The following is a 14,799-nucleotide window of genomic DNA, read 5'->3' as shown; positions in this document are numbered from 1 at the left end:
CCTTCTTTAGTTATTGATCGGAAACCGTTTTAACATACAAAGTCAATGTGACCTTGACCTTTGACCCTTGACCCGAAAATCTTTAGGGGTCATCTAGTGGTCATGACCAATCACCATACCAAGCTTGAAGATCCTAGGCCTAAGCGTTCTTTAGTTATCACTCGGAAACCATTTGGTCTACGGACCGACGGACCGGACGGACCGACAAGTGCAAAGCAATATTCCCCCTCTTCTTCGAAGTGGGGCATAATTAGGTGTAGGGTGTGATCTTTTTGCCCTATGCAGAATGCACATGCATAACAAAATACTGTAACAATTTTTTGCATAGCAATGGGCGGAGTTGTAAGGTCTATACCCCTTAGGGCAATAATCAATACCAGGGTTATGCATCATGTCTTAAGTTACATGAATATCTTTTATAGTTTTGAAAATTGTTGTTACATGCAAAACTAGGTCCACTGTAGATGTTCATTTAGATGTATGATATTTACTCATAAAAAATGCGTTAAGTGATCTTCATAAAGGACATAATTGCACTTTAAATTGCATTTACAGAAGTAACACAATGTAAATTATAAAGGGATAATTCAAACTTACAGCTAGCTTTGGCTTGTCAAGATGTGTATTCCTGCATTCACCATAGTAAATTGTTGTATTACAACAGCAGCTTTGTGCTTGTTTATACAATATCCTATGTAAATCAATTTATTTTACAGCCATTATTATTGACTTTTATATAGGCCAATTTTGACGACCCTAGGACTTTTATTTGAATAAACTTGGGAGACACCTACTAGAAAATGTTTCATGCCAAATATCTTAGCTCTAGCTCTTTGGGTTTTTTTAAAAGAAGATTTTTTAATTTTTTTTCTTTCTGCATGGAATTAAATTCTTTTAACAATTTATTAGGTGAACACCAAGGGAACATTCCTGTGTAGTTTGGATGAAATTGGTTAGATGTTTGAGGAGATGTCGTTTAAAGTTCAAGTGGAAGTATGACAGGTGGACGTTAGATGAAAAGTGATCACAAAAGCTGACCATGTCACTTTGTGATAGGTGAGCTAAAAAGACAATAATTCAATTAACTTCTATTATGATTTTCGAAAACATTGTTAATATTTGAGCCGTGCCATGACAAAACCAACATAATGGGTTTGTGACCAGCATGGATCCACAACATCCTGCACATCCACGCAGTCTGATCAGAATCCATGCTGTTTGCTGTCAGTTTTTCTACTTATTATAAGGTTTGTAAGCGAACAGCATGGATTCTGATCAGACTGCATGGATGTGCTGGCTGATTTGGAATTCCATGCTGGTGGCAAACCCATTATGTTGGTTTTGACATGTCGTGGCTCATTTGGGTTTCAAGCAAATGTCTTTAATGGCTCATGAGATATGATGTTGTACATAAAGTTGCATGAAAAGCTTTAATTAATACTAATTGTGATGCCCATGCCAGGAGTGTAGATGATAACCTAGCTTTTCTTGAAAAATTGAAGACCTTTAAAGAGCAGTCTTGTTCTGACCTTATGTTGTTTGCTTCACATGTTCATTATTTGGATAAAATAAAGCGATTAATTACAAGAAAAGACAAATTAAACAAACTATTCATAACAGTAACAATCATCCCATACCTGTTAATCTTGTCTGACTGATCTGGCATTATTTCTTGCTTCACTAATGCCTCATTTAAAGTGTCAGGAATCTCATTCATCGAAGCATCTTCAACAAGGATCTTATTTCCTAAATCCTCAGCCACAGGAGCATCATTTCCAGGGGCAGGAGCCTTTTTCACATAAGCATGTTCAACAAGGACTTTATTCTTGAAGGCCACAGTCGCAAGAGACTTATTCACAAGGACATCTTCAACAAGATACTTATTCCTGATGTTGTTATTCACAGAAGCATCAGGGACATCTTCCATAAGATAATAACATTTATTCATACAACCCTCACTTAAAGAAGCTTTATTCACAGAAGCATCATCCACAAGACACTGATCCAAGGCCTCAGTCACAGGAGCTTTATTCACAGAAGCATTTTCCATAAGGTACTTATTCAAAGCCTCAGTCCAAGGAGTTATATTCACAGAAGCATCTTCCTCAGGAAACTTATTCAAGGCCTCAGTCACAGAAGCCTTATTCACAGAAGCATCTTCCATAAGGTACTTATTCAAAGCCTCAGTCCTAGAAGCTTTATTCACAGAAGTATCTTCCATAGGATACTTATTCAAGGTCTCGTTCCAAAGAGACTTATTCACAGAAGCATCTTCCATCGGATACTTATTCAAGGCCTCAGTCACAGGAGCTTTATTCAAAGAAGCATCTTCCACAGGATACTTATTCAAAGCCTCAGTCACAGGAGTTTTATTCACAGAAGCATCTTCCACAAAGTACAAAGATTTTTTCCTGAAGGTGTTATTCACAGAAGCATCTTTTGCAGGGCCATCTTCAACAGGATAATTCCATGTATTCCTGAAGATTTTAATAACTGGAACCTCACTTAAAGAAGCACCTTTGTAAGGGATATTATTGCTTGTGATGTTATTTACAGAAGAGTAATTCACCATGGCATTTCCCACAAAATACTTACATGTACTCATTACGGCCTCAGTGACGGGAGCCTTATTCACAGAAGCATCTTCCACAAGATACTTATTCATGGAAGTCTTATTTACAAAAGTTTCATTAACAGGAGCACTTTGTACATGGTTCTTATGCAATGAGGTCTCATTCACAGGTGCCTCAGCCATACAGGCTTCCTTCTTCACGACCTGAATTACTTGGGTCTCATTCACAGGAGCCCGTTGACTGGCTTTAGAGGCATCATAAAGTTTCGGTATGTAGTCAGCTCTGTCATGCCTGAAGATTGCATTATAATTTGATAGTAAAATGCAAAAAGTTAAGTTCTTTAAAAGTAAATTTGTTTTAGTGTACTAGTTTATCAGTAATATACCTAAGTGAAGATTTTGAAACACAATAGATGAGGCAAAGAAGGTGATTTTACACACACTTAAAAGCACATTATACCTCAGATACAAATAAATATTTTCTTCTTGGAAAGAACAGAAATTAATTTTATAACCTTTAAACAATGGAATTAGAGCATGTTACATGCTTATCCCCTGAAAAAGTAGATCTAATGTGAAGTAATATGTCATAAAAGTAGCAACATGTAAATAAAGTAGTATTTTGACTTCCCATGAAAAAAGTAGCTCTAATGTGAAGGAATGTCATTAAAGTAGCAACATGTTAATTAAGTAGTATTTTGACTTCCATACAAAATACTAAATCTCTATAACTATACTGATTGCTAAAAAGTAACAGAGGCAAAAGTTGGTTCAGATAATTGCCCATTGAATAAATTTTTTGAACAGGCCACCAAAAATAACACACTTTCGAGAAATAAATTAAAATCATTTCTGGGGTTATGATAATGGGCCTTTAAAAAATAAGAAAGCAATGGAATCTAAACCATATTGATACACTCAATATTGCTCAAGTTGTTCAAATGTGACAATATTTCTTATTTTAAAATGCTAAAAAACTATTATTGTATCGTTAAAAACAAATGTAAGCAAGTTTTTGAAAAATCAGTCTGCAAACAGATTCAAGGAGAAAATGGGGGGGGAAAAAAGAAATTTTGCCAAAAACTTTAACATAAGTGGTTACGCCGACGCAGACGCTCGGGTGACTACAATAGCTCTACTTATTCTTATCGAATAGTCGAGCTAAAAATTAAACATAAGTTTTATTGTTACCATGCATTCATCAGCTCATTTGCAAGTTGACTGTTGGAGTTAACTTGAAGTGAACATTTCAGTTCTCTCCAGCGGTCCCATACATCAGTTTGTAGTGTTATTATCCTATAACTCTCCTGCTTTGGTATGTTTCTTCTCTTCCAATATCTGGTAATATGAAATCCATACCTAATTTGTTGATCAAGCTGATGTAAGCTGCAATTAAATGTATATTTTATTTATTATTTTGCTTTTAAATACTATCAAAGGGCAATAAAAATGGAGTTATGGTTCTTATGCACTGCACTTTCTCTTAATGTGCTTGTAAATCATATAAAGTTGTATTAAATTCCATCAAGTAGTTTTCAAGTTATGCTTCGGACAAGGAAATGTAACAAAGGGCAATAACTCTGTAATTAGTCAAGATGGAGATATGGTTCGTGTGCCAATGTGCTTAACCCTTGTATGAAGTTATATTGAATTCCAACCATTAGTTTTCAAGTAATGCTTCGGACAAAAAAGCAATGTAAAAGTAACAAAGGGCAATAACTCTATAATTAGTCAAGATAGAGTTATGGTTCTTGTGCACTGCACTTCCCCTTAATATGCTTAACCATTGTATGAAATCTTTTTAATTCCAACCAGTAGTTTTCAACTTGCGCTCCGGACAAGGAAAAGTAACAAAGGGCAGTAACTCTGTTATTAGTCAAGATGGAGTTATTATTTTTGTGCACTGCATTTCCTCTCAATGTGCTTGACCATTGTATGAAGTTATATTGAATTCCAACTATTAGTCTTCAAGTTATGGTCCAGACAAAAGAGTTATGGTCCAGACAAAAGAAAGCAATGGAAAAATTTCAAAGGGCAATAAATTTGTGATTACTTTAGATTGAGTTATGGTTCTTGTGCACTGCAATTACCCTTATTGTGTTTGACAATTGCATGAAGTTGTTTTGAATTCCAACCAGTAGTTTTAAAGTTATGCTTCGGACAAGGAAAAGTAACAAAGGGCAATAACTCTGTAATTAGTCAAGATGGAGTTATGGTTCTTGTGCACTGCCCTTCCTCCTAAGGTGCTTGACCATTATATGAAGTTATATTGAATTCAAACCACTAGTTTTCAAGTTATGCTCCGGACAAAGAAAATGCAACAGACTGCTGGACAGACCGGCAGACCAACTGACCTACCGACAGACCACAGTGTGACTCCTATATACCCCCCCCCCCAAAACTTCGTTTCAGGGGTATAAAAATAGTACAGTAAGAGGCAGCATTTACTGACATGGGTTCAAACCCCTTCCAAACCTCTCAAAACTTTGGCAGACTTTCTACCACAGCACTATATAAAAGCTTGATCAGGGACAAGTAAAGCACCTTCAATTGCTATTAATCTACATAAACATTCTCCAGTTTGTCAAGTGAATATTCACATGTTTAGATTTTTAGGGACATGTGCATAAGTCTTTTTTCTTTTGGTTTTCCCCCCCTACCCGAAAGATGGGTTCCATTGTTAGAGACATAAAATACTTAAGAGAAATATAATTCTTGTTTAGTTTTTTCTTTTACTTTTGCAAAAATTTTATGTTATATCCAAAAATTTAAGGGAATTGCCTAATAAGAACATGGATACAAGAAAATTTGTAGAACACAGCTGTACCTTTTGATCAAAAGTCGAGCAAGGTCCTCATCTGATTTACAACATTTCTTTGATTTGATTTTCATCCATCTCCCAGTCACTGAACCTAGATTTACAAATTTTCTTTGCACTTTTGCACAAGGATTTTTTCCATCAGCTTGTGAAGACTTGTAAGACATCTTCTATTGGAAAATAAAATATATCTAATAAATTGCCAATTAAAGCATCATACAGTTATTATTAATGTGTGCAAAGAAAATATACAAATTTTAAACACATGCCAAAAAGAATTGTTGTAGAGTTTAAAGTACTGATGTATGTGTTTGACAGTTTAAACTTAAATTACTACTATGACGTCATACCTTTGTTCTGTCCATACTGTATTTTTAATACAGTACAGGTAGGTGTCCAATATTAATGTGTAAGTCCAATATTAATCGTGTAACACATTAACATTAGACAGCATGCCGTGTCTTGAAAGAAGCTTGCATGACCACTGGATTTTGTGGAAAATTCTCCAAATAATAAATAAAACAAGAGCTGTCCGTAAGACAGCGCGCTCGACTTTTTTATTGCTTGCCAATAAAAAAAGTTTTTGCAGTAAAAGGCAATACAAGAATCTCTGTATTTTTAAAGTGAACTAGTTGTTTGATACCCTTGAATATTACAGCAATGTTTATATGACATAATTTATGGTAAAGTGAACAAGTGGATAGGAATGAATTTTTTTTTAGATTTTTAAAGTTTTTTAGTGCTTGCCTATAATACAAAACATTGACAGTTAAGGGCCATAATTCAAATAAAATCTTTGACAGAATTACCTTCTCCTGGACATGTTTGGGAATCATGATTGTAAACAAGTATTCCAACTTTCAAATTAATATCTCAAACAGTTCAGTCAAAAAGTGGACTGGTACTAAAAACTTAACCAAGATTCTAAGTCGATAAAAGGCCTTAATTTTTAAAACAAATCCTTGACAGAGTTACCTTCTCTTGCGTACAGATGGGGGTAATGATGTGAAATAGCATTAAAAGTTTCAAAGCAATATCTCAAAGGGTTAAGGCAATAAGTGGATTTTACCCATATTCAATGTATTTTCTAAGTCAAAAAGGGGCATAATTCTGTCAAAACCTTGACAGAGTTATGTCCTCTTGTCTGTTGATGAAGGTCGTGATGGTAAACAAGTATGGTCAGTTTCAAAGCAATACCTCCAATGGTTTTGAAATAAAGTGAGGTGGTACAAAAAACTTAACCAAGCTCAATACACTTTCTAAGTCAAAAAAGGGCCATAATTCTGTCAAAAACCTTGACAGAGTTATGTACTCTTGTCTGTAGATGGAGGGTATGATGGTGAACAAGTATGGTAAGTTTCAAAGCCATACTTGTAATACTTCTGAAATAAAGTGGGGTGGTACGAAAAACTTAACCAAGGTGTGACGCCAACGCCGACGCCGACGCCGGGGCGAGTAGGATAGCTCCCCTTTTCATAGAAAAGTCGAGCTAAAAACCAAAACAATTAAGTAAAATGTAACCTTTTATCTCAGGAATAAGGGGCCATTTCTTTTGTTATTTTCCTTTGTTTAATAGAGGGCCAATGGCCCCTTACTCTATTGTTACGGAATGAACTCTATTGTTCTCTTTTGTTCTGTTTACAGTTAGATGGCCCCCTATCCCTATTGGGTAGTGCGGACGGACAGACGTAGGACGGACAAGTGCAATGCTATATGCTCCCACTCTGTGGGGGCATAAAAAAGTAATTTAAGTAAGATATAAGCCTCAAACTGACCAATACATGTAAGTAAAATACTGAATTCCCTTCGGCGCTGTGTACCTCATGAAATTCAGTATTTTACATATTGGACAGTTTTCGGCTTATATCTACTACATAAAATAATGATAGTTACAGTAACCTTACAGGGCAGGTACAACGATAACCAGTACTTGGACCATATCGTGAACCGTCATAAATTACCAGTAAATAGTACTAAATACTGTTTCAAAAAGTAGCAACTAACTGTAAACAGAACAAAAGAGAGCAATAGAGTTCATTCCATAACAATAGAGGAAGGGACCATTGGCCCTCTATTTAAGAAAGGAAATAACAAAAGAAATGGCCCCATATTCCATTTTGGCCGAATGTCAGTCTTTCCTGTTTGTCCATCCATCTGTCAGTCTGTCACATTTTTATGTCCCGGTCCATAATGATAACTATGTCATTTATTAAAGGAATTTGAAATAACTTGGCACAAATGTTTGTTATAATAACACTATGTGTCATGCACAGCAAGGCCATCTTTAAAAATATATATGTTTGCTATTGCTGACCCAGGGTTACAAAGAGTGGGTCGTCAGTAGGTAGGCTTTGTTTTATTTTTTATTACATGATTTTTTCAGAAGGTGAGTTATATGCTTAGTTGAGGCAGATTGTGGAATTTGGGACTTCATTATCACCATCGGCGATGACGAAACTGACATGTATTAGACAGTCAAAAACAAAGACATGTTCACTAGTAATCATGATATGAAATAAAAAAAAATGCCTATGTGGACATAAATTCAAGAATGGTCAAATTACCGATGTGATACAACATATTCTGCGAAAGTATTCCTGTATGACCTGGAAAACTTTATAGTGAATCAACAGGACATTTCGCTCTCTCAGGTGACCATTTCTCAATTTATAACACGTGTTTACTTAAAAAATAATTCACACAAGATTTGTCTCCTATAATTTCTGAATGGCGGATATTTGCAGGGCTGTTTTAAATTTGTTAAAATATATGTTACCATACAAGTACTTTTTTCTGTGGGAACTTTATTTCTGCTATTTCTGCGGTTCATAACGGCACCGCAGATTTAAAAACCGCAGAAAATTAAGCTTTTCCCTATGTCTTTTTCGGTATGTCAACTAACGGTATTGTATAATTACAGTACCATGTACCGTTAGATGGGAATTTTCTTTATGAATAAAATGAAGAAATAAATAAAATATTAGACAAAAGTTACTTTACTTGTTCTTTTAATAAATATTATGTTTATATGATTTTCACTCACCCTAAGCTTGACTTTAAAAATTATTGTAAAATTAAACTATTATAGTTTGACGGATGCAATAAACAATTAGTTACCCTTTTTGTATTTGTACAATATCTTGTGTCTACGTGCAATTTTACCATTGTTTATTTTTCACATTTCATATTTATATACATGCAGTAATACAATTTATTGTTGTCATTGCACGTTGTTGATTTCTGTTTATTAACGTTTATATAACGATACATAATGATTACGATTAAACACATTATAAGTCATCTGCATGTTTACCAGAAGTAATGTATTTGTTTGTATCTGTTAATGTTGTAAAAATATCTAAATTAAAACGCAGAAATAAAAAAAACATCAATGCGGGAATGACGACACCGCAGAAATTAGATACGCAGAAATTTAAAACGCCTTATTTCAACAAAAATCGCAGAATATTAAGCCCGCAGAAATAAGTACATATACGGTATTTACCGAAAATCATCGCCGATTGTTAAAATTCCATAGCGCTAAATCACACAAAAACAGTTAAAACACTCACGCAAAATGTACAGTAGCATCTATAAATAAAAGGAATATAATGTTTCCATTGTTAACCCATTACTTCATGAGCATTTTGTGAAAAATGGCTGTTTTCATTGAAAAGTCTCCCGTTACAAGTTCAAATTGCTATAATACTATAAAAACTGCTTCAACACTTATCAAACTTGGCACAAATGTTGACTGGACCATGGCCCTTGCAACAACATACTCAGGCTTAAATTTTCTGTTTCCATGGCAACAAGGGGACATCTCAAAATTGTCAAAAATCACTATTTTGCGTTGATTTTTTCCATCAAAATTGATTTCAAAGTGCTGCAACTTCTCAATGGATTGAGATAGAGTCAAATGCTTTTCAGCGTTGGTTACACGTTACCTTATGATCTATCTGGGGTCATTTATAGCCCCTCACAAGTCCAAAATTTTCTTGGCCATGAGGGGGACTCCGTCCCCCTTTAAACCCCCCCCCCCAAACAGAAGGGGGCACATCCCCCTTCTGGCAACCCCCTGATGTATCATTTGGTTGGGGGACCGAGCCGAAAAAGTGGTCACTTTTTTTAACAACATTTCTCAAACAAAAACAAGTGTAGGGGGCCTGAATAAGGCGTTTTTTCAACATTTGAGACAGCAAAAAGGGGGGAGGGGGTGAAAAAGGCGTTAAAAGACGTGTATATGACGTAATGGGTTAACAGAAAATGATGAAAATACTTGAAATTACCCTTAATCCAATTTTCCATGTTTAACCCATTACGTTATATACATGTACACGCCTTTTAACGCCTTTTTCATCTCCCCCCCCCTTTTTGTGGTTTCAAATGGTGAAAAAATGCCTTATTTAGGCCCCCAACACTTGTTTTTGTTTGAGAAATGTTGTTGAAAAAAGTGACCTCTTTTTCGGCGCCGTCCCCCATCCAAATGATACATCAGGGGGTTGCCAGAAGGGGGATGTGCCCCCTTCTGTTTGGGGGGTTTGAAGGGGGGCGGAGTCCCCCTGATCGCCAAGAAAATTTTGGACTTGTGAGAGTCCAGATTGATCATAAGGTAACGTGTAACCAACGCTGAAAAGCATTTGACTCTATCTCAATCCATTGAGAAGTTGCAGCACTTTGAAATCAATTTTGATGGAAAAAATCAACGCAAAATAGTGATTTTTGGCAATTTTGAGATGTCCCCTCGTTGCCATGGTAACAGATAATTTAAGCCTGAGCATGTTGTTGCAAGGGCAATGGTCCAGTCAACATTTGTGCCAAGTTTGATTAGTGTTGAAGCAGTTTTTATAGTATTATAGCAATTTGAACTTGTAACGGGAGACTTTTCAATGAAAACAGCCATTTTTCACAAAATGCTCATGAAGTAATGGGTTAAACATGGCCTGTCATATAAATTTGAAGAAAAATTGTTGTTTTCTAGATTTTTTTATTATTTTCATTAACCCATTACTTCATGAGCATTTTGTGAAAAATGGCTGTTTTCTGCTTTAAGTCTCCCTTCAAACCCTCCAAACAGAAGGGGCACATCACCCTTCTGGCAATCCCCTGATGTATCATTTGGTTGGGGGACCGAGCCGAAAAAGTGGTCACTTTTTTAACAACATTTCTTATACAAAAACAAGTGTTGGGGGCCTGAATAAGGCATTTTTTCAACATTTGAGACAGCAAAAAGGGGGAGGGGGTGAAAAAGGCGTTAAAAGGCGTGTATATCGTGTAATGGGTTAAATAATAAACACAAAATTTACATATGAGATGACCTCTGATAAATGACTGGTCAGCTCTAGAGAAGAATCTGTCAGTCTTTGATGTTTACACAGGTGTAGTTGTTGCCGAATCATCAAAGAAGTGCCGACACTCAATTGATTTCCACCCATTTTAATATTTCAGAAAAAAACTGTCATTTCTATTTGTCAAGAAACGATTACTCATATTTAATTAGTGCTCAAAAGTAAAAAAAATGTTGGATATTTATAGTGTCAATTATTCACATATTATTAATTGTAAGTGCATTTTGATTGTGATATTTTATTTACATTTTTCACACAAATGAAACTTCAAAAATACTGTTGCGATATGATCTTGTCAATGAAGATAATGACAGTGTAATGCTGGTGTCTGGTATCAAGACAATAATGCACATACAGCTTCCAAATATTTTTTTTCAGTCAATTTTATGACTGAATCCCCGCTGCTACCAGAAATGATATATTGCACTGAGGGGCTTAGTATTTAATCTGTTTCGGCAGTCATAAACAAACATGAACCCCAAAGCATATGGTAAACTAGTGACCATATAAATGCTTTACAAATATTCATTAATTGAACAAACATTATTTTTAATCCAGTTTCCACAACTTAATTTGATATGTTTAATAATTAATTAAAGTATTTACATAAATAGCGACCAACCAGGGAAGGGATTTTCTTTAAGTCACGCAGTTACTGCATGCGCTAGGCAATGAATTTACTAGTTTATGTATGCATATCTGTGCACATGTATAGAGCTAAAAAATAAATGAAAGGAAAACTTACTTGATTTTTTCTCCCTTTTTTTACGAGAGGTCCCGAAGAATGTCTTCTTCTCTCTTTATCTTGTGAAAGTCTGTTGACTGTAGTAGGAAAGATGGTGGGCACTGCATCGGTCTTCAATATTCTCTTGAAACTTCCCTTATAACCAATTGACTCTAGAAATGTTGAACTGTATCTAAATTGGTTCTCTTCAAAGTGTAGAGAACACAACCGACTGTTTTTATTTGGAGAAAAAACCTTGAATTTATTAACACAGCTAGTTAGGCCAATCCTACTGCACCAAACTTTTCGAAGTTTTGTGTCTTTTGGAAAGCTAAAAAAATTCACTTTATCACGTCCAGAGCGCGAATTACAGCCAAAGGCAGCACACTTAAGTTTAACCATATTTACACATCCAAAGAACACGATGAGACAAAAATCTGAAGCCTATAATGTCCGTAACTTATTAAAAAAATGTTGATAAAAATCTGCTGTTACTTCTGTGAACAATGTATTCATCTATGACGTAATGGAGCAAGTTAACAGGTTAAGGCTCTATAGTATAGGCGAATAAGTCATAAAATTATCGCTTTCTAGTTCAAAATAACGATAAAACAACTTTAACCTGTTAATTTAACAAATTTTTGGTGTAATGAGAGTAAAACCAATAATAACAAATCATTGTATTTGACAATTTAAAGCCTTAATTTTAATACATTCAACACACATAGGCCTACATGTGGGCAAATGGCGTTACAGTTAGTAAGGGGAGTAACTCGGACAAATTACGGACATTTCGTACCACGGACGTTTCGGACCAGACGCTTCGGACCAGATTTTTAGGTCATTTCGGACAAGATTTTGGGACATATCGGACCATGAGATGGTCATTTCGGACCATGATGGGGGACATTTCGGACCAGAAATTTTTATTCAATAGACCTTTTAGTCCTTTTTTATATACAATTATTTGTTATTTTAGGGTGTAATTACAATATGGATATAATTATTTTGTTCGTTCTTGTTATGATAGGTAAATAATAATTAGGCATGTTTATGATTCATATAAGTCACAGAGACAAAAAAACAACAGAAAAATCTTCTCAGCCAGAAAGAAATTAATAAAAAATTCACAATACTCAACACGACAACACGCTTGTAATTTAACCCTTTACCTCATATATACGCGAAACAACGCGTTTCGACCCCCCCTCCTTTTAGGCATCAAAATAGTGAAAAAATATGTTCTATTTGGGCCCAAAGCACATGTTTTCGTTTGAGAAATGTTGCTAAAACAATTGAGCACTTTTTCAGCGCCGCCCCCATCCACTCATCGCCAAGAAAATTTTGGACTTGTGAAAGGTTTAAAATGACCCCAGGTCGATCATAAGGTAAAGTGTAACCAACGCTGAAAAGTCTTTGACTATCTCAATCCATTGAGAAGTTGCATCACTTTGAAATAAATTTTGATGGAAAAAAATCAAAGCAAAATGGTGATTTTTGGCCATTTTGAGATGTCCCCTCGTTGCCATGGTAACAGGAAATTTAAGCCTGAGCATGTCGTTACAGAGGCAATGGTCAGTCAACATATGTGCAAATTTTAATTAGTATTGAAGCATTTTTCATAGTTTCATAGCAGTTTGAAATTGTAACAGGAGGTTTTTCAATGAAATTAAACGGCCATTTATCACAATATGCACATGAGAGAAAGGGTTAATTTGCTGCAATATTTGCTTATTTTGATGCTGAATTCCTTGAACAATTAAATAACCTCAGTCTGACAGCCCAAACTTCAACATCACCGTGTATATCCAGTAACGCAGGAATATGCAAATAACGGAAAAGTTAACGCCGAATCTGTGCAACACTATTGCCAAAACGAATACAGTAAGTAAACGAACCAAAATTTTTGATTCTAAATTAAATTTTAAGAAATGCATTAGCACATACGGCTGCTACGACATTATACTTTAACCAGCATTACAATTTTTTTCAGGAAAATGTTTACATTTTTTTTTAAATCATTAGTTAGAAAGTCAACCTGATTACCGTTTTGAAGATAACTTTTGTGTTTCGTTAAATAAATATGTACATTTAACACATTTAAAACATTATTGTTTCATATTCTGTATACCTAAGACATTTGTCAAACTACAAGTTTAGTATAACAATAGAAGGAAATTGGTAACATAAGATTTAGCTACTTTTAATGAGATAACCGCCCTTGCTTCATTCACGAATCCGACGTTACCTCGTGAAAATGGTCTCAATTACGTTTTATCTGCTAGTTTAAGTGTAATATGACACGAGTAGATTGGAAAATGTCTCAGGTACAACGCATATAAAAATCATAAATTAATATGTATGCTATATTGTATTTAAAGATGTCAACGAAACTAAAAATCGCCATCAATACGCTAGTCAGGTCGTCAATATATTCAACCTTGCATTACTGCTCAACTGCTCCCTGTATACTAAGCTGCCCAGCTTCACAAAAAAGTGAACAGTTCTGTAATTCAACATACTCTTCCTCACCAAAATTAATTTATCCGTCATCGAATTTCTGGATACAGAGTATGAGCAATATACCATCAAGGTTTGCTTCTGGGTGCTTAACGTTACAAAGTAAAAACATGGCTTTTTTGCATTAAGTCTTGGTGAAAATATAAAATCTTATGCTTGGTAAATACTTTGCCCCTGCTCTAACTCTTGTCAGTGAACAATTTATCGAAGGGCAGGACGTGAAGTGGTTGCAAAATAAAGTCACTTTGTTCAAGCGAGAAAATTGGTTGCAAACTTGAAAAAATGGCTACGGAGTCATGAATATTTACAACACTGGCACGTACGTATAGTATTTTCTACTGGTAGGTGGGTTTGTACTATATTTTGATTTTTTTAATGTTCATTTTCTGAGATATTGGTAGGTGGATTTGCACTTTATTTTGATTTTTTTAATGTTCATTTTCTGAGATTTGTGACAATCCTAGGCGGTTTTATGCTCATTCACCCTTATATAACTTGTAAGGTTTGTGTCCCTTGTTGTTTTCTCGTCTACGGTAAGTATCTTCCCCATTGCCTCTAGTTTTTAATTTCTTTTTTTCCCCCCCCCCCCCCTTTCCCCGGTCTCCTTCCCTTTGTGGGCCATTTATTATTTTCTTTGAATTCCTAATGAGTTATAAATTATTGATCATTAATGTTTCCGACCTCTCCTGCTGACACTGCTCGTCTTTGTCCTGTCCCTGTTTTTTGGTTCTTTTTGCTGGGTCACAGGGGGGTCTGCGTTCATTGAACGGCCGCTTCCTTTTTGATCTTAAATTTTTCTCATACATTTCACAAAAAA

The 14,799-nt window shown here is 35.2% G+C and overlaps 1 protein-coding gene across 1 annotated transcript; it reads right to left on the bottom strand.

Annotated features, from left to right (window-relative positions):
* Positions 1–1,637: 1,637 nt before the first annotated feature.
* On the bottom strand, positions 1,638–12,205 carry LOC132739140 (uncharacterized; the record flags this gene model as incomplete). The annotated part of the gene is given in 4 exon segments (XM_060726798.1): positions 1,638–2,864; positions 3,764–3,958; positions 5,400–5,560; positions 11,484–12,205. Coding segments are annotated over 4 exon segments (1,964 nt in total), but the record flags the coding sequence as incomplete, so codon positions are not given.
* Between the last annotated feature and the right edge of the window lie 2,594 nt (positions 12,206–14,799).

This window comes from Ruditapes philippinarum, unplaced genomic scaffold, assembly GCF_026571515.1.
Source record: "Ruditapes philippinarum isolate M1 unplaced genomic scaffold, ASM2657151v2 ctg19392_1_1_1_1, whole genome shotgun sequence".
Lineage (NCBI taxonomy): Eukaryota > Metazoa > Mollusca > Bivalvia > Venerida > Veneridae > Ruditapes > Ruditapes philippinarum.
The sequence above is the reverse complement of the archived record's forward strand: the minus strand, read 5'-3'. Positions and strand labels throughout refer to the sequence as shown.